The 21,385-nt window shown below is 45.6% G+C and overlaps 1 protein-coding gene across 1 annotated transcript; it reads left to right on the top strand.

The window, feature by feature from the left end:
* The first annotated feature begins 3,667 nt into the window (after positions 1 to 3,667).
* LOC119405512 (ubiquitin-conjugating enzyme E2 Z) lies at positions 3,668 to 4,435 on the top strand. Its single transcript, XM_037672346.1, has one exon. It carries the CDS (start codon positions 3,668 to 3,670, stop codon positions 4,433 to 4,435), a length of 768 nt encoding a protein of 255 aa, XP_037528274.1.
* Positions 4,436 to 21,385: the final 16,950 nt, after the last annotated feature.

Genomic DNA, 21,385 nt, shown 5'->3' with positions numbered 1-21,385 from the left:
TTATTTGTCTCTCTTTAGTTCTTGTTTTATGAATTTTAAATCGGGCGAAGGCGCGGGAACTGGTTGACTTGCGTTCGCAGTGCTTGCCTCCGCTCACCCTTGCCACTCGCTCAGCGGTATCACAAGTTGGATCGCGCTCGGTTACATTGCTCGGTTGGAGCGCCAAGTATGAATACGGGAAAGATAAGACATTCGATGTGGCGTGCAGCGAACGGAAGCCGCAGTGAGCCACGTCGAGCAGGTGAACCATGAATTAGACGAAGATGGCGAAATCGGGGCGTGACATGTTTTGTGCGGCTCTGTGGTGTGTTGACCATGTGATTTCCAGTTCCGCGTACGTTTTCCACATTTTCTAGTGACAACAGGTGAGCACGAGTATTTGGGTCCATTATTGAAGAAGGTATTCATTTTGCATGAGTACATGAGTAAACCCAGTTCTCTGCAAGCCTGACTGGACTGTCATAAGCGCAGTGTCGCTAGACTAATTCGCCATGACGGCAGCCTACCTGTTGCCGGCAAAATACATTTAATGAAAGGCTTAAATGGGTGTTGGTTCGCCTACACAGTTTGTTCATCTGTTACTTTTGGCATGTAGTTCAAATGCTGTCAAGGAATTATAGGCTCCTTCCTGTTCATGGACATACATGTAGCCTGTTGGACCCTTTGTGGGCCTTTGCTTCTAATACTGTCACTCAAATACATGTAATGGACTCACTGATGGTTTGAGAAATAGTTTAACAGGAAATGTCCCTGGAGCCAACGTTTTGACAAGTAGAATTTTCTTCGTCAAGGCAATGCTGCTGCCCTAACGAAGACAAGTCAACTTGCCGACACATTGTCTCCAGCGGCATTACCTGTTCAACGATTTCTCATCGCTTCACGCCTCCCTCTTCCCTTAACTTTTGTCTTGTTTGGTGCTCAAGTTGTCAGAAAAATATGTGCGCCGTCATAAAAGACGTGATTCAGTCAAGTACGACATGGCCTGCTCCTGATTGGTAATCATTTTCCCATTGATTTGGATATTCTGTGTTCAATGTTTGCTCATTATGTACATATTTCAGTTGTGAATTAAAGTTGCTTTGGCAGATTTGCACTTCGTGTATGTCTCTGTGTTTTAGCACGAAACGTGTGATTAACAGAAAAAAAAAGGTTTAAATTTTACTTGCGTTGATCGAGTTTTCTCTTGTTGAGAGATCGGTCAGCTTTAGTTCGTCCACTTAGCAACACACCAACGAAATAAAAAAAAATAGTTAACTAAGTTTACCGAATGGCCGCGTCGCCCGAGCGGCCAGCGGACCTGCAAGAGGGCACGAGCGCATTCCGCTTGCATGCGAATTGGCAAAGGAGGGATACCGCGGCAACCCTCCTCCTCTCGTTTTCGCCCCCTTTTCCTCTATTTGCTGACCTCACCAGTGACGTCATGAAAGAACTGTTTTGTTTGGGAATTATTTCTAGTTGGATACCCGGCAGCCGCCAGTGGTGGAAGCGGCGCAGCCGCAGCGTATCAGCGTGCGAGAGCGTGTCCCGTGGGAGGTATAGGGAGTTTCAAGTATAGGGAGTTTCCGCCCCCTGCTGTTACTCCCTGCACAATTTGTGACACTGTTCAAGACAAAGCTCTGTAGTATGCAACACATGATTCCGATTCGCCAAACTGGCTATTACAAACTGCACTATTTCAATTTTACTGCGTTGAATCAGTTTTATAACAAATGTATTTGAAAGAGAGTTTGACTGTTTGTATAATATAGGCTACTCGTATATTCTTCATTGCACAAGCTATGCTCGCCGTTCCAATTTACGAAACCAAATGTACGAATATTGAACGAACACTTATAACTAACGAATTCACATTGTTAGCAGAATATTCCGACGCATTGGGAAACAGAACAAGCCCTAAAGTCTTTCTTGGTTTTTTTTTTCAAAAATACAAATACAACAATAATAATCTACATGTTAGTCACGTTCTCATCACACAGAGCTTAGGTACTCTGATATTGCAATATTGTTATAAAACACGAACGGTAAGTGTCAAATTGGCACGAGCATTCGCTTATTGAAAACACGTTTACTCATATCTGTAAGATTGGTCGAGGCTAGCACAGAGCCTAAATAGAAAAATCATATTTCTACTTCTCTAGCAACGGCCCCCCACAGTTATACAAGAGAGCTACCAGCTTTAAGGGCCTTCACGCAGGCTTATCGAAACGATGGAAAACATTGGCCGAGCACAGCAAAAACAAAAAAAAGGAATGCTGCTGTCCGTAGACACATTTGGAGAGACATTCGATCCGGCCGGCAGCACAGGTGCTTTTTCAATTAAAGTCTCCGGGCTCATCTTCTTTCCCCCTCCCTGTTTACAAGAGAGAACTCCTCAGAGGGTTATACTTCTCAGTGTAGAAGTGTGGCGAAACGGCCTCATAAAAACCGTCTTGTAACTATTTTGGTTTGTACTGAAAGGGCCCAATGCAATCAGAAATGCTGTTGTGTGCTCGGCCATTTGTAGAATCTCTGCCTCCTTTTACGACAAAGTTTCACTGATTGCCTTGGTTTCGATGTTGGTCGTTCGCTTTACAAATTGTAGTACGAACGCCAACACTGTCGACGACATCGAATTGATCTTACAGCCGGTGATATCCTACTCAAGTTCCAGCATCGCAACAGCAAAAGTATATACTTCGTTTCCCAAATTCTCACCATGAAATCACTATTAATAAATGCTACTGGAAAACAAACATGCTTTTTTAGCAGAATAATCATGCTTCTGGATTTGCGATTGTAAAAGGCGTGTGCTTCGTCTGCGTGGCATATTGACTGCTGCAACAGAAAGCTGTTGACGCTTATAGAATGATCAGAACCATCGAATGCGGTGTTTCTGCAAAACGATATTGCTGCTAAAAAGCAGTCCTAAGGGCAACGTTTTTCCCAAAGCTTCTAACCGAGATGTGCAGATTTTTGTGGCATTGGCCGCGAACGAAATAATGTTATAAACAGAGATAGCAAATAAAAAAAAGCGCTCAAGTAACATTTCCTACACCACAGAAATAATGTGTACCTTCCTACAAATTTAGCAACGACATTGCCTTCAATGCAAAAACAAAATGGCGCCGATATCTTTCTACCAAATACTACGCACAATATTGTGCCTATAGCATTGACCCTTCTTCGTTTTTCTTTGTCAAGTATGGATCATTGCTTTATTACGCATTCGTCTGGTTTTATGAGGTCGCAGTACGTTAGCACTTTCACGTTTCTTATAAAAGCTGAGTTTTTCATTTGTAACAGGGGTATTCTCGAAAGGTATTTTATTAGAGAGCTTGCAAAAGGTAACGTGGGGTTGCAGTTCTAGCGAGCGCGAACGCACCCTCGGAAGATAAGCAAAAGAAGACGTGGAATCCCGTTAACAAAAATATGAGAGCTATTGTTTGTATACCGTTCAAAGAGCACCAAAATTTCCTATATCATTTGTAATATTTGTATTTTATAAGCTCCTTTTTCCTAAAGTTCCATAACGTTTTATGAAACCAGTCAATTCGTGGCGAATCTCCCACAGTGGGTGTGAGCCACAGATATACGTGAACAAGAACACGAACAACATTCGTTCAGGCGGCTGGCTACCATCATCTCATCCACTTCATCCAAAGCACCTGCATCCGAAATCAAACGCGCTATGGACAACCAACAGGGAGCATCCAAGGGCGTCGCGGCTATGGCGGCTAATGATGTGCCGCCGGCGCGCCTGCTTCGCATCAATCGAGAGATCGCCGAGTTCAACGCCGACCCGCCACCGGGCATCTTCATCGCACCGGAAGAGCACGACATCACCAAAATCAACGCCATCGTTATGGGCCCTAAGGGTACGCCGCTCGAAGGCGGGTTCTTCCACTTCTCCGTGCAATACATCGACCGATACCCGCTCGAACCGCCAAAGGTGCGCTTCATGACAACAGACGCTGGGCGGGTCCAGTTCAACGAGCACATCGACAAAAGCGGCAACATTTGCCTCAGCACGCTCAACACATTCGGGTCAACGTGGAGCCCAGCCCAGTCGTTGAGCAGTCTCCTCCTTTCCATCCAATCGCTGCTCTGCGATGTGCACAAGTTCGAAGACGAGGCAGCCAGTGAGTGTCTCGAATCCATCTTGCAGCACGAGACCATCAGGGTTGCTGTGTGCGACACGGTGGAGGCTTGCCTCCAAGATAATTCGCCTTTCGCGCAGACTCTGAAAGACAGCGTGCTCAAGAAATTCACAGACTTGTATGAAATGTACGAAGGCGTTGTTATTTCGAGGCTGCACCTTACGGGAACCCAAATGAATGACCCCGCCGGGTTCAATTTAGGCACGTATCAGTTCGAAAAGCTGCTGGCGAGGCTTCAAGAATTGAAACAAAAAGTTGTCGAGAAGAACGAAGCTGCTGCGACGAAGGTTGATACGTAATGCCCGAACCAGCAGTGCGACTCCATTCGCGAGAAGCCAGCCGCAACTAAATTCTACGTTTGATGAACTCCAGCGAAAGATGCCCTGACCTGGCAGCGTGTGGGAAGTGCGTTTACTCAAGGGCAGTCGAAATTCGTAAAGACTGCTAAGAAAATTTGAAATATTGCTTATACAAATACATTTTTAAAGTGTTTGCGTGTGCTGTCTCTTAGTTAGGTCAATAATTCCTGGCAATGAATCCCATTTCTAGCCGCCACTGCATGACTGTGCCTTTCTTTGAGGAAAACGAAGCAGGCAGAAAGATAATTCCTCATAACAATGATAATAGCTCGCATTTTGGAACGAAGTGTAGTGCCATGCATATATTGAAACCTCTGAAGCAATCCGCTTCACTGGTCCGCTGTCAATGCAGATCGTACTGGGCTCCCTATTTCCACTGCCATCAGACACCCACCGGCTCTTCTAAATGTGAGACGCGTGCACTGACCTGGCTCTGGGTAGTGCGTGAAAACTTGTCTCGAAAAGCTGGCCTTTAGAGTTCAAAAATACACCAGAATGGGACGACTGAAAATTCTGACGTATTTTAGGGCATAGAATGCTGTTGTAACCGTGGCATCTGTCGCGATCCTCTTTTGGGGATGTGATGTGTCGACGGGTATCTGTATTGCCACATCAGATATTTCGCGTCATTTCATAGAAATTTCTGGCGTGACAGTACGATTGCAGTTGTGAGGACACGTTTTTTTTTTTTTTTTGCGCTGCTACAAACATTTGTTGTGGTCCTTCAGGTATTTCTCGAAAGAACACAAACGCGACAAAAGTCACTTCTGTTGTTATAGAAAATATCGGTTGCAGATCAGTTATTAGTATCAACTACAGAGGAATCTTGTCACAACAGCAATTTCTGTTGTCCTCATGGCATGTTAACATGGGTTTGCTCCCTCCTAGCCGCTTTTTTTTTACTTTTCACTGTATTTCCCTTCCCCATTCCCACCCCACGCACACTGAAATACATGGTGCAGCAAAGGTTGCCGAAATAGGAAAAATTCCTCACCTCAAATCACTATGTCTCGGAGTGCAAACATTGAAGATGTTGAGCTTTCCTGACCTTAACGTCAAATACAATCGACCTCATGCACTTGTATGCCGGACGACCGGTTGGGCTAGGAAGCTTGTTCCGGTATTGGTTGGGTTCCTCACCCCAGAAGCATTAAAAAATTTAACAACTCTCAACAATTCGCCTGCAACTCTAAAAAGTTCGCTAGGATGAATCAATCGGCTTTTCGGTTAATTCACCCTCGCATTGCCAACTGCCAGCATCCGAGTTAGCTCAGTTCGATTAATGACCGCCTCGGAAACCGTTGGTCCCGGGTTCAAACCCTGGACGAAGACGCATTTTGTCTTCGACTGAGATGTTTTGCCTTTCGGGAAATTCGCATGGATTTCTTTGTAGCTTGGGGCTCCAAATTGGTGTACGGTAATATTTGCTGGCATCACCCTTCCCCCTTTTTCGGGACTCCATGAAACTGATTTGCCAACCACGATTACATTAACCGTTATTCAGCCACACTAGCTAACGTTAGGCATAATTTAGCACAAAGTAGCAGTGCGGGCAGTATACAACCAAGTAAGTTATTATGCTAGCACGATATATATATATATATATATATATATATATATATATATAATATATATATATATATATATATATGTGTGTGTGTGTGTGTGTGTGTGTGTGTGTGTGTGTGTAAGAACACCCCCGCTTTTGATTAAAAAATTGCCGAAGAAGGGGCGGGTGTAGGTGTCATATCTGATCCAATCTGATATCTCACAGGATATACAATATAAGTTCGTCGTAAGAACCTCAGTGTGCTGCGCAGTAAACCGTGGCGTTACTAGAAACAGGCCCGCGATTCTAGTTCAATCATGCTACCTCTCGTGCCTCTTTAGGCCTAATTTTTCACAATCGTTAAACACTACATCAGCGTTACGGCACCGGAGTTCATGATGAAGCAACCCTTTTTTCTCTCGCCCTTTTTTCTTCATAAATGCACGCTAATGGTGTTAACCAATGCTGTTGGTGTCAGTGGCGTACCATTTTTGACGCAACGCAGTGTGTGACGCCTGTGAGAACCCAGCCTTAGCGATTCAAGAGGCGTTGATGAGACTTTAATCCAAACGGTGACTCCGCAGTTAGCTCCGGCGGCTCGCTGCCGTTGGAGCTTATTTCTGCCGGAGCTAAGCGATTAACTCCGGCATCGAGCCGTCGGAGCTAATTGCATCGGTCAGACCCAACCATAGGCTGCCTCGAGCAATGGGTTGTATTTAGAAAGCACCATAACACACCGAGGTGAATTCGTGCACTTCATCTGGTCATGTGCTGGATCATATACTTCCGTAACATGTTATGACATTTGTTAATGCATAACGCGTGATGGCACGAGGTATTCAAGGTGTTTTGACTTCTCTCTTGTGTCTGTGTTTGCACGCCCCGTTTTTCAGCTTAATGACAACGCATGATTTAGCTTCCTGCGGCTTTGTTGCGATAATCTTCTCTTCATCAATTTACTGGTCAAAATATCTTACTGATTATAAAAGAGCTGCGTCGAAGATGAAGAGTTTTATGTAACTTCGACGGTTATGGGAATTCGCTAAGTTTGTGGAAATATATCCAGAGAAGTGTGGTCAATATAACCAGGCAAGGTGACGCTGTGTTTTCAACATAACCCACATGAGTTCCTCGATTTATTTTGCTTACCCAAGTTTCTCTAATTGTTGTGAGTTTCTCGATTTATTTTACTTACCCAGGTTTCTCTATTTGTCGCTCTACCTCATCGTCTTCACTTGTTAAATGCGAAGCATTTCTTAGCGAACCTCTGACACTTTAATTGCTTCTGTCTATGTATCTATCTAGCCATCTACGTCAGGGTGCTCTCGTGATCGCCTCCTTAACTTGGTGTAGACCAAAACTGGCATTGGAGGGTAAGAGGATTTGACGAATATGACTGTGGGGTCACGACATGAATGACATGAAAATCCTGTCGAGTACATCGTCAAACCCTTTCCTCCAGACACATGTGGCACACACCCGTTTACCACTGGCCGCGGCGCACGGGGTATGCGCCACAGGTGACTGACAGTTTATATCGCCCCAGCAACGGCGAGAACAGACATTGGTAACTTAAACGCGAGACCGTTAAGAAAAACCGACATCGGCCACGATGACCTCACGAATAGATGGAACAAAAATTAGGATGGTGGTGATGGTAGTGGTTTGAAGAGGAAAAGGTGCCTAGTTTCTGCAGCCCGGTCGGGAGCACGGCGCAGCAGGAATCGAACCCAAGCGTTTCGTCTGGCAATCAGACATTCTACCACAGAGCCACGACAGGTCTATAAACTGGTTTGAAAAAACAGCCTATGGAGGCGGAATATCGGTGCAACGTCAATTGCGGTTGTAGTGCTGGCTATGTAATTTTACAAGAAAGCAATTAACACTACATATGTACTCTTACGATGCAGGCGTCATATCAGGTTAACGTCTGTGGTGCCAGTGTTGGCTCCGCTTTTATAGCAGTCTAATAAACATTACATTTATATTCCTATGATTCAGCAAGCTATATTTCAGCATTGCTCGTCCCCTTAGGAATACGTTATGAAAAGTTGCATATGATATTCACATGACTGAACCATAAAGTGCACTTAGTTTCGATAATACTGACGTATGTACTCTAAAGTGAGGGCTAACGTTACGTAGTACCGTAAGTTACCCTTTAAACGCCAATGTTGTCGACGTGCCCGGTAAGCCCGCAATGTGCACATAGCTACTACAATTACAAAAACACGTCCGTCGACCTCGTAACGCTTGGCTCAATGCCATAAAAAACATCATAGAAGTACTCGCTGACTTCTTCGCATGAAACAGATTCCCACAACGCGTGGGGTCTACCGAATTTTTCGGAAGAGCGTGCCTCTGTCTCATAGTAGGGAGCATAGTACTGAGAATAGTTTGCTTTTAACAGCTAATCTGCTCTTAGACGGCCTTTCGCTGTCTGCTGGTGCTCGGTCAACGCTGGCAGCGGGGTCTTGCTGTGTAGCGAGGGTGAGGCGTGGTAGGAAGAGGGAGGGATAGGCCGCCATTAGGAAGGCGACAGTGAGGCTTGGTGGAGAAGGAAATGCGGTGTGTAGTCAAACGAGTGGCGAGGGCGATGTTGGGTGTAGCGGATGAGCCAGTGGGAGGCGCACCTGGAGTGGCGAGGTTGATGCTCCGCGGAAAGTGCCTCAGAACCACGGCGTAAGATATAATTCATTAGGTGGCGGCACTTCTAGGCTTGCTTGCGAGGCGTGCTCGACCACTAAAGTAACGGCACGCGTCGGTTGGTCCTGCGACAGCAGCTTATATCTATTGGCGGGACGACGACGCACGACTCGAACCCGGGTACCAACAGTTCGAAGGCGAGCGTCGTAACCACTCGGGTATCCAGGATCGCTATCCATAAACGCTTGCCTGGATATCCCGGATCGGACATTCAGGCAAGCCTTAATGGCAGGGTTGCCGTTGATGGCTACTTGGCGCAAAATTGGCTACTCTACGACCTCGTCTGGCAATGAAAATTGCAGGTTTGCTCAATATGGCTACTTTCTGGCTACTTTGAACTTCTATATTGGCGTATATTGTAGCTACTTTTATGGTTATTTGCGGAAACCGTGGTAAGGAAGCTTAAAGAATACCTATCATTTCGATTTAAAAAGCTTTTCTCTCTCGCTTTGGTCGATGTGCGTGCGCGTCGTCTACTCCCCCCCCCCCCCCCCCCCCCCCCGTCTTCCTCCATCTGCTCGCTGCAGGTGCTCATCGATGCGCCCCTACGCATGGCGCGACTGCAACGACGGTGTTGCAGTCATGTTGGCAAACGCATAGCTATTGCGCTGCTAACCCTCTTCCCCATGCACGCTGACACTACGCGCCAGTTTTAGGGGCGAAGCTCCTTAAGGCGGCACCCGTTCGTCCCTCGTAGTAGTGCCTAACCAGCCGTAAGGCCAGTACCAGATCTTGACCTCCAAGGTGGTGCCGGTGGGAGATTATTCCTGTGCGTTGTTGAACAATAAAAAATGCGCAGCGTGCGCGTTAACTAAAAGCCGAATTCTTCTGTCTCTCATTCCCCATTAGCAGCCATTGGCATGTTCCAGTAGGAAATGTTAGTAGAAGTGTAAGTGTTAGCTAAATGCCCACTTCTTCTGGGTCTCATTCCCATTAGCAGCCATTGTTTACCTCCAAGGTAGTGCCTGGTGAGATTTCTCCTGTGCGTGATTAAACAATAAAAATTTTATTCAAAACGCCGTTGATTGATGAAATAAACCAACGAAAGACGCCAGATATTTGTAAAAGCAAAACGAAAGAACGCCAGATGTTTCTAAAGCAAAACGAAAAGACGCCAGCTGCTTAACGAAAGACGCCAGATGTTTTCTAAAGCAATGGTTTTCTAAACAATGAAAATTCACAGCGTACATGTAAAATTAAAGTGAGCTGCAAGTCGTCATAACTCATCGAACCTTTACTATAAACGCGCCCGATCTCACGTCGGTGATGATGTACTGCGCAGAATTCACGGAAGATTCACGGTTTACCGATGAACCTCCGCAGCTTCGCCCACTCATCATCATTCACTCCGTGGATATGCTGCGATTTTTTTTTAATGCTGATGCACGGCGCGTGTTCTCGTGTGAACTTGACGGAAAAGTGGTCCACAACAAGACGAAGCTGCACTGTTAATATTCCAGCAGGTTTTATGAAAACTCTGTTTTTTAATTTCCGTCTACACCTTCGGAAGAGAAATTCTTTCTAGTTTGTCTAATACTTCAAAAGAAAAATTATTTCTTTGTCTAACATTTTTACTGCTTCGTTGGCTCTAATATTCCACAATCACTCTGGCAAGGATTCTTATGTCTTATTGACAAGTCATGAACGTTTGCACTGATCTAATAATTTATTTATTTATTTTCAGTTTTAAGGTGCTTCCGTTATTTGCTCTCTTTCGGCGTCATCGAGAGCACGTAAATGGCCGAAAGAAAACCCTGATAAACTAATCAAGTTGAAACTTGAGCAAATGCTGCTCCGAAGGTTCAAATTTCACAATTTGTCGTTATGTTTGTTTGTTTGTTTGTTTGACACAGAACGTTATACCGACACATTACGTTACAATGATATTTTTAGCGTGCTAGTTTTATTAAATATTCTTTTTGCAGATAACTTCGTATGTATCGGTTAAATACAGCTCTAAAGTGAACTGCGAAACATCTACACCGTGCCGCCAGATTAGTGTAGTCTTAGCGAACTACAGCGAGACCAACGCCGACGCCAATTACCGAAGCAGCTGCTCATTGTCGTTATCTACGTCTGCGCAGTAATCAGTTTGCTCGTTGCCGCAGTTCCAGGAAAGCTGTGCGAGGAAATAGACTGCTGAAACTCACCCGCCGCGGAGACCTCATTGGTTTAGCTCACGTTTCGCCTTGACATTTGTGAGCGTCTGCGCCCGGTATCCCTGTGGAAGCCATTAAGCGCCCCCACGCAACCAATTGAGCGGAAGCGTGCCGGTCCGGTCAGTAATGTGGAATGGGGCTCTTAGGCTTCACTGTGCACACTGTGATTTCCGCCCCGGTTTCGCTGTATCAATTTGCGGCACGGAAGAGCAACCGTTTTGCTTGCACCAGTTTCAAAGGCGAAACTCAGGAGCACTGACGGAAAAGAAAAAAATACTGTATTACTACTGTGACGTTGTTCTCTCTAATTAGCGTGACGTCCTGGTTAAATCCCAGACCACAGATAGAAGGAAAGGAGATGATTTTCAAGGGCTCGTTTTATCTTTGTTAGGCACAATATTAAGGAGAACTAACAGACAATAACGCCAAGGAAAGTATAGGGGGTGTGATCTGTAGTATTTAGAATATAAATGTGAAGAAAGTAAAGTGGACGAAAAGATGACTTGCCGCCGGCAGGGACCGAACCTGCGACCTTCGAATAACGCGTCCGATGCTCTACCACTGAGCTACGGCGGCGGTCATCCTCCCGTCCACTTTGTGGGGTATATATGTCGATTTAAACCTAGGAGTGTTAGTCAGCGCCAATCGCAGCCATGGCGGCGAGTGTGGATCACTTTTTTTTTTTTTTTTTCCTATTGGCGTCACGTAGCACGTGATCTTTTTACGAGCTGGCAGCTGACCAATAATCCCTCGCATACTACCTGAAGGCATGAAGTCTGCCAGGACGAGACCCTTGCTATGAATGAAGGAAAGGAGATGATTTTCAAGGGCTCGTTTTATCTTTGTTAGACACAATATGTTAGACCACAGATAGCCCTTATACTGACAGACGTTGAGAGGGCACACTAATGGTCAGGGAAATTTTTGTTGTCGATAACTTCGATATGTGTAGGATGACTATACAAGCAGGATGTAGACGTCACTGATATTGCTAAATCTCCTCATGAACTTTTCTGACATAGCGCTCAGGCTCTCAGATGCCTCAGCACCTAAGCGCTATGTACGCCTGAGCGCTATGTACGCCAGATCGCACTTATCACTCAGGCGTAATTAATTATTATCATCATCAGCAGCAGCATCAACAAAGTGTGCAGCTGCGCAGGTGCGCGCGTTGCCTTACGGACGCGTAGTGCGTACTTCGCCAATCACAAGAAGGAAAAAAAAGATTATGGCGTAGTGGGAACATCGTAACTGTACTTGCAGTTGGCATTCCAGAATTACTTGAAACGACTCAAGTTACGCGTACAGGCGTTTATTTTCTGGCGCCACGGTCGAGGTGTCCACCGAGAAGCGAAGTGAGGCTAGCGATTGAGAAGACGATGCGAACGGGGCCCGATTACGCTATCGCGTTTTACTCTTGAAGGCGAAGCTCAAGCGTTCTCGAAGTTTTTATGAAAACGAAGTTCCAAAGGGGAAAAAAACATGTAGATTAGGTTTGAAATCATGTAACTTAAGTTGATTTCTGTATTCCTTTATTAAACCGCCCGAAAGAAATTACAGCTGCCCTGAGATTACGTCTTTGATACGTTCACCTCGAATGATCTGTTCTCCGTGTCGGCGCAACAGTGCGTTTCCCTGTGTGTGTGTGTGTGTGTGTGTGTGTGTGTGTGTGTGTGTGTGTGTGTGTGTGTGTGTGTGTGTGTGTGTGTGTGTGTGTGTGTGTGTGTGTGTGTGTGTGTGTGTGTGTGTGTGTGTGTGTGTTTGTGTGTGTGTGTGTGTGTGTGTGTGTGTGCGTGTGTGTGTGTGTGTGTGTGTGTGTGTGTGTGTGTGTGAGCCATGCTTTTGCGATCTCCTGACAAACTTCGCATACTTTGGTTGCTCATTTTCCTTATATTTCTAGCTACGTGATTTTAGTCACCCTACTGCGTACATACAAGCGTTTTACCACGCGAACAACATCGGTTTGGCGACGAGGAATGCACCGCCGTTGGGTGACACACACACACACATGCACACACATACACACACACACGCACACACCCACGTACAAAGAGAGAAAATGACAGACTTCAATGTTAAGAAGACGTTATGGTCAATCAGCATGGCATGTTCATGACAGATACTTGCCACCGCATTGCGCTAATCTGCAATTGCTTCTTCTGCTTTCTTGTGTATGCAGCACCCTACACTCTAAGAAAAAATCGAGTATTTGAAGAGTGTTTCTGCTACATAACAATAATCGTCATCCACCTCGCGTACTTTCCTCGCGTTATCACCGCGGTCCCGGCACTTGCCGGTCACGAACGACGCGCGCGTTATCAGCGTGACATAGCATTCTCGATAGGAAAGTGACGAGAGCCGGGTTTTCAAGAAAGGAAACGCGAGCAAACCGGATGACGATTATTGTTATGTAGCAGAAATACTCCCCAAATACTCGCTTTTTTCTTAGAGTGTAGCAAAACATTTGGAATAGGATAAGTGAGAACGCAAGCTAGCAAGCAAGTGGCATCTTCGACCAGAACACTTCGCTGTGCGTAGCACTTGTGCTCACGCAGCTTTGCCTCCAGATATTCGGTACTCCGACCAAGCATTCGTACACTGACTCCCCTTCCAACTCACTAGCGTACACGCTTCCACAGGTAACAATATTGAACTTACCGGCTTTGTCTTTCTTTGATGAACATAAACCGTATTCCACTTAGTTTAGTTGAGAAAATAAAGTTATTTAGATGCCATGCAAGGCATTGCAGTTTCTCTCCAAGATGGTCGTTTTTCTTTTTCAGATAAGTTGACATGTTTCTCATTTTTGTGCACGTATGTGTCAGAATGAGTATGTGCTACTTACAAAACACTACCTGCACGACTTTCGTTTTTCTTTTCTAGGGAGAACAGATAACAATCTTTCTAAAGCTTCACGAAGCTTGACGCAGAGCGCATTGGAATTTGGAGGTCTCGTTTATCGCTGATCACGTGGTAAAGATTCAATTCCTAACAGGATAATATTAAATTTTATAACGGCATTTAAGCAAATAATTTGTGAATGTAACACAACACAACACTGATGTGCGGCTCACGACGAATAACAAAAAGTTAAATTACGCTACGACTATTCCAGTAGTTTTTCATGGAGGCAATTTTCTACTGCAGCACCTTATGTATTTCGCCTAGCGACAATTAATCACGCGCACGTGGAAAGCTCACTTTGCTAAGTTCTCCGAAAAGAAGCTATAAAAATGAACTGCAGGTATCAAGTTGCTCATTATTCATCAGACGTCTTCATAAAGGAGCTGAATTCAGCAGACAAGCCTCCCAATGGCCTTTGTGAGAACGCGCGCTCTCCGACGGGGCTTGGGAAATCGCTGGTGATACACGAAACGGCAAACATAAACAGCATATAATGAGGCACGACAGAAGAGCATGGCCTTTTCTTAAGTTTTATTTCTTCCTGTTTTCAGATGCCAGGTGATTTGCATTACGAGCAATATGCTTCGTGTCAGCCCACTGCCATTGGAAAGCAATAAAGGAGGTCCCAAAGTCGTCAGCTCGCAAAGTAAATAGATAAGTAATGTTGCCAGCATCCTGGATACCAAGCGAGGCAAGATCGATAAAGTATGTCTGCACAATAACCTCGCACAGGGACAGCGAATGAAGGATCTTTTTCTACAATGAAGTATTCCAGCATTTGAAAAGCAATGGGTTCATTACATGTAGTCGTGCTCATATATCTGTGATGATTTTTTTGTTGCTGTCCAAAGTGTTAAACAGACTTGACAATCGTCCACTGTCGGAGGAAAAGATCTTAGGACACTGGCCGAAACCATCCTCGGCACAGAAAGCTTTAAAAGCGTTACTGCGCTTTTTGCGCGAAACTAGTCTCACAGACAGACTTTAAGCAGTGTCGTTTATCGTGCTATTGTTCTTTTTTCTTCTTTTTGTAACATCTCTTTTCTATCATCTTTCACTCCCCCTTCCCCTTCCCCCAGCACAGGGTAGCCAGCCGGTCTGAGAACTGGCTAACCTCCCTGTCTTTCTTCTCTTCCTCCTCCTCCTCCTCCTCCTCTTTGTTGTTGTGGTCATCGTTATCGTCGCATATGTATTTCCATTACGTTACTAACAACGGTACTAATGTTGACGTTGAGTCGGTTCGTTTATACCAATGCGAGGGCGTTGCGTCATCTAGCAGCCACTTATCGCGGAACTATAGGCAACTGACAATGCATAATCCGCTGAGAAAGCCCTCGGCTTTATTGCCTACCTTTATTACCTACCCACCCGCTGCTCCGAGTGCAAGTGTGAGCCGATGCTGAAAGATGTTAAGATATTGAGCCGCTGCCGAGATAATAGAGCAAGGGAAATTTGCGAAGCATACCACATTAGGAAGAGGTGAAGTGAATGTGTCAGTGGGCCATCGGGGTTTTTCCATAGCAGAGAGATGAGATCTATCGATGAGCGTTGTTAAGGTTACGTCTTTTGGTTGCTAAGATTTTTGTGATGATACCCTTCTGAAAAGCGCATGCTCGGTGATGGTTTCTGCGAAGTGTACAGTCGCGATCATAAGTTTGGAGACCACGCGATCGTGTGGCAGTGTGCATGCGCGCGCCATCTAACGGCTCGTTGCCTGTAGTCGAGAGTCTCGCAGTGCGCATGCGCTACCACTCTATGTTACTGGCTTGCTGGCTCGCTTGCTGCACGAAGGCGCGCGGGCCGATTATCGGAATTTGTGACTGCCGCCACCAGTAGTGCTTTATCACGAAGCAGCGGTGCAGCAGCCTGGGTCTCCTTGGTCCGATCTCGACGCTGTTTCCAAACAACATAAGAATTAAAGGTTTCCGGCGCAGATCGTTATCGCTGGCAGAATGTCACGATCGAAATGGCACGAGCCGTTCACTCGACTGCGCTCATGCATTTATACTGTGTCATCGCGTCTCCCTGTAGTGGCGAACAAACACGCACTTTGAAAAGTCTTGAACAGCGAAAGGTATTCAGCGGATTTCACGTCTGGCCGGGTGGCCTTCCACAGAATGCCGCCACGAGTGCCGGTCGAGGAAAGAAAGCGAATAATAGTTATTTCTCGAGGGCCTACCACAGAGCCAGATCTGCAATGAGGTCTCGGAGGGCGCGCATGTAACAAATACAAAGCACTCGCTTTTACAAGCGTGGCGAAATGTTGCCTTCTCGGCAGACGTCTCAACCACCGTTGCTACGAGACAGTGCCATTTATCGCGACAGGGCCGAGTTTGGGCCGTGGCTGCTGTGCCGTCAGCATTACTGGCGGCAACGATCGCCAATTCCGATAATCGGCCCGCGCGCCGGCGTGCAGCAAGCGAGCAAGCAGGCTGGTGACATAGAAGGGCCGCGCATGCGCACTGTGAGACTCTCGACTGCAGGCAACTAGCAGTTAGATGGTGCGCGCATGTACACTGCCACGCGATCGCGTGGTCTCCAAACTTATGATCGCGAGTGCACGTATAGGCGGACTGTGTGAAATAAACATTAGTTGCAAGTCTGCGCCTGTGTGTGTGTCTGGTTTGCACGTGTGTGTCAGGTAGCGCAGTTATACCTTCTTTGTGTTTCTCATTGCTCTTTAGAAGTTGCTTTTATTTAAATTTGCAGGCAAATGGCGCTCGTGATGATGATATCTATTTGTCGAGTAGGTAGTTATTTACGGAGCGACAAATGACCCAGTTGTATGCAGCTTGGCTGTAAGGTGGGTGCAGATAGGATACACTGTGTATCAAACAAACGTGGCAATGGATAGCTCAGTCCAATCCTTGAGAGCGTGTTCAATATGGCAAGCCTAGAAATAATGGACGAAACTTTTGTGACAGCTAGGCTAAACGTGCACGCTACGCATGCATTTACACATGTGAGGTTACCCTTCGAGGCGTTTTAAAATCGTTTGAGTAGACATTGCTAAACATTAGTGCTAAATTGTGAAGCTAAAAACTACAAAGACAGCTCCACGTTGTCGACGAGGTTAGACAAAATAGCCTCGGGTAAATGTTTTTGGAAGGTTTCCAACAAAATCGTTTTATGGTTTAATTAAACGCCGTCGCCTAACGAACTCCCTCCAGTTCGGAGTGACACAACGACGGGCTCATTTGCTGGAAAAGTTTGTTGCAGACCGGGAGAATGTTTCTCTACAAAGGTTCATTGTTTAGTGCGCGCTCTTTGTAGGTATTTGACTGGGAGACACAGAGACAGTTTTAACGAAGGTCTTGCTTTCCGCCAGCTCTTCTGTAGGCATCTACGTTAAATTACGGGCTGTGCTCTGTATCAGGGCTCCATTAATTATATAGGAAGCTCCAGGCGATATCTGCATGCATTTGTACACGTGCTGCTAGCAATACCGCCCATAATTGGTTACCAGGTATGGGTGGGATTCGGAAATTCAATGTTGTTGAAACAAGGGACTAGAACTGTACGTGACTTCTATAACCTACACAGAGACGTACGTGACAGCTTATTTCAGTAAATAAAACACGCGCGATGTCCTGTAGTTAATGTAGAAACAATTAGAGAGAAATCTTTCTTACTCTTCGCTCCAACTGTTATTATTGAAAGTTTGAATCTACGTATGCTGTCACAGACTGTGCTAGAGTAATAGCATTAAAATTTTAAAGATACTATGATGCAAGCTTTTTATGATCTTGACACTCTTCACTCTAGTAGTGTATTTTTGCACATGGTACCCTAAACATTGTACTCCGGCGATTACGCGAGCTAATACCGATATCTGAGGTAGCATTGCGTAGTTTAACGACTGCGGAGACCACAACTAGAATGCGCAGATTTATTTTCAGGCAAATCAGTAGAAGTTGCCAACATCACCTCTTACAGATGCTACGTATAGTGAGTGGAGAGGTCACTATGCAAATACTTCAGCCGCTGTAGTAATGTTTTGTGGGCTTTAAAAGAATTGGAATGGAGTGATGCTTCCACCAAGTCTTCAGAGGAAACGGGTTACCAGTTATACCAGCAACAGAATGCCGGATGTCAAGGTACATAACGTTCTATCGTGTGGACGCATCAAAGAAGGTAACCTTCCCCAGTGTGCATGCTGCTGATTGCGGAGAGGCAGATAGCCGTTAGAAGTGACAGTTAAAGTACTGAGGAAGTAGCAGGGCAAATTTTGTGCCTTCAGTTATCACAACACAGGGCCAACACAAACTATCTGCAGGTTTGTCATTCTGGCATTCCCCATTCCCATTGTTTCCGCTTAGGGTCGGCGATCAGACGCTGTCCTGCTTACACTCGCGGTATCCGGCAGTGTTTCGTTCCTGCCTGGAAGCGCCCGTTTCAACAAAGATTTTAAGTAACAGGTAAAATTAGCTGTATTGAACGAAAGGGTGGTTCCAAGTTAGACTTGTCGTTTGTGCAGGGCCTGGTATCCACCAGAGAGTGATGGGAAAACACACTATAACGAAAGAGGAAATGTTTAGAAACGTTCAAGCGCAATATCTCATCAGGACCATTTGAATTCTGGAATATATGTTGGATTTTCATACAACCGCGATGATATAAAAAAGATGTGGTCACCTGCGGAAATGCTTCACGATGAACATTCCTGTTTGAGAGAATTTGATAATGTTTATATCGTAGGCATTTATTGGACTTCATCTTCCTCATCTATAAAAAAAAAAAAACATCATTCATTCTCTCGGGCGTCGTCCTCATCGGTGCTATCTTGCTTTTTGTGGAATAAAGTGTCGGCTGGAAGGCATTATGTCAATAGCTGCTTTCCAAAATCGGCACTTAGGTGGCTTAGTGAATACGTACGAATAAGGGAAGCTTTAATACTCAATCACTTTGGTATTCCGAGAAAGAACAGTCATGGCATGGCGATGAGAGGTATCTGTTTTGAGAATTTGCTGACCCGAAGGTCATGTGATCGAATCTCTGCCGCGGCGGCTGCATTTTCGATGGAGGCGAAAACGTTTGAGGCTCGCGTACTCAGATTTAGGTGCACGTTGAAGAACTCCAGGTGGTCAAAATTTCCGGAGCCCTCCTATACGACATCTCTCATAATCGTATCGTGGTTTTTGGACGTTAAACCCCACATATTATTATTATTGTTTCGACAACTGATGCTAGTAGGAAGCGCCAACTACTTCGCGCTTTCACTTCTTTTTTTTCTGTCAGCCGTCTGGAAAACATGCGTAACAGCTTGGGCAGTGCTGTAGTTCGCGCTACTTTTCGCGCTCTTTCTTTATTTGTGGACGCGTCATGTACCAACTCTCTTGCAGAACAGAACTGAACAGCAGCAACATGTCAAGGCGCTAACGCTGTTTCGAGAGTTGCTTGAGCATGCATTGTTATTCAAAGCAGAAAACTGAAGAAAGCACGTACATACAGGAACAAACGGGACAGACGGTGCGAGTAGAGTAGGTCGACTGAGTTGCATGCGAGCAAAGGCGAACAGTGAACGTGAGAATAGATGAAAGCGTCCGTCTTGTTCAGTATTGGCAAATGTACCACTGCAATTCTCGACAGGTTGTCGAGAGCGCTGTCGTTACGTGTACCCTCTGGTGGACGAGTGACAGGCGTCTTTTACAGCGTCAATTTAAGGGTATCACCCTGCTTTCAGTTATCGTAGATACCCCTAACGATGTTGCAGCGGCGTTTCGTAGACCATCGGGAAGGGAGACAAGCGTTGACGATCAAGAAAACGTTTTTCCAAGATGCAGTCTTCGCGGCCTACTTATCTACGTGGGCATATTCTTTCTTGCCTCGAGGTTTAAGCTTCCTCCCCTATGCTATTCCGTGTCAATGCGGTGTAGGACAGAAGCGGAAGTTAACAATAATGTTTTGCAACTTGAGAATTGGCCAGCGAAGCTTACCCACATGGCCAAACGCGATGTGCTTTAACTGCCGCGTGTGATTTGTTTCAAGAACAGTACCTGCCAGATTGTCTGGATATGGAGTAATTGTCTTCGTGTGGTGGATTCAATGACACCATAACAGAAGATAATTCAAAGTGCGGTGAAATGAGTATGCCGCACCTCTGTGTGTGTGTGTGTGTGTGTGTGTGTGTGTGTGTGTGTGTGTGTGTGTGTGTGTGTTTGTGTGTTTGTGTGTGTGTGTGTGTGTGCGTGCGTGCGTGCGTGCGTGCGTGCGTGCGTGCGTGCGTGTGTGTGTGTGTGTGTGTGTGTGTGTGTGTGTGTGTGTGTGTGTGTGTGTGTGTGTGTGTGTGTGTGTGTGTGTGTGTGTGCGCGCTTTAGACTTTCAGTCGTTCCATCTGACCTCCGACTTTTCTGTTATTGCACATGAGCAGGTATAATTACCCGATGTGCTCCTTTTCAGCAATTTTCTATTCTCAGACGCGCTTGAAGTTGTTACCATTCAGTAAATTAAATATAGAGCCGATGAATATTGCCCAGTTCTTGTGTTTCACTCATCGGTGGCTCTAATTACCTAATGCTTAATGCGACGACCCCTAAGAGCGTCCCTGGTGCGCAGATTAAAAAAGCCCCACAAATGTATCCTAATTTACACTAATATTCAAATCTTGACATTTGTCGTGATCGCAGCACCCTCTGAAAAAAATTCAGCCAAGAAGAAAAAAAAAATAACAGCAGTTGATTCTTGGAATAGCAGGTAGCAAACACGTCTCCAAAGGAAATGACTGCTAGACAGTCGTTGACTTCGGAGACCGAAATGCCATATCGAAGGCCGGGCATATCGATCGCGAGCGCAATTTGCTAGTAAGCAATTAAAAAGCACTGCGCTATCTTACGAAGTCGCAGTTCAGGTTCACTCGAAAGAACGCCGATGTCGAAACGAACCATCTACACGCACCTCTGGCTTCCGCTCACAGCACGTCACCTCTAGCTAAATACAACGCAGGATAGTAATTTCCGCCCCTCATGTACAAGTTCTAATCCAGGGATTAGCACACACCTAACGCGAAAAAGCCTATTAAATCCGGGCGCTAGAACACTTGACGTCTCTCGCGTTCCCCGGTTCGTCGAGGTTACGGCTACGCCTACCCGCACCCACACACTCTGTCGATGTAGATGTCTTGCCCTGGGGACACCATGACGTTGGCTAAATTTCCAGAAATAGTAGCTTTACTAAGGCGCGCAATCTTTCTTTTTTGTTTTGTTTTTCTTGTTTCTTTTCGTCTGCAGGTTCCAACCTTCTTGTGGGTGGATAATCTGCCACTACGAGAAACTGTGCTATAGCTGCAAGCTTGGCAGATAAAGTGTAGAAATAGCGCATCGTTCGGTTTACAACAGAGTGTTCTCATTGTGAGGAAGACATGCAATATATGTATATCAGGTGACTAATTTCAGAACACCAAAACAAAAAAAAAAACAGGCAGAAGTCATGGGAAGGTGGTATCTTGTGATGAAAAACTCGTAAACAGGGGATGTGCTGGAGCCGACGTTTGGTCAAGCGGACACGACTTATTCAAGGCTGCAGAAGAGTGTCAAGCAGCCTTGAAGAAGCCAATTCCGCTTGACGAAACGTCGG

Source organism: Rhipicephalus sanguineus, chromosome 9, assembly GCF_013339695.2.
Source record: "Rhipicephalus sanguineus isolate Rsan-2018 chromosome 9, BIME_Rsan_1.4, whole genome shotgun sequence".
Taxonomy (NCBI): Eukaryota; Metazoa; Arthropoda; class Arachnida; order Ixodida; family Ixodidae; genus Rhipicephalus; species Rhipicephalus sanguineus.
This window is presented reverse-complemented; position numbering and strand designations above follow the sequence as displayed.

Excerpts from the sequence above, each read along its gene's own strand:
- LOC119405512 (XM_037672346.1), top strand. The coding sequence starts at position 3,668 with ATGGACAACCAACAGGGAGCATCCAAGGGCGTCGCGGCTATGGCGGCT.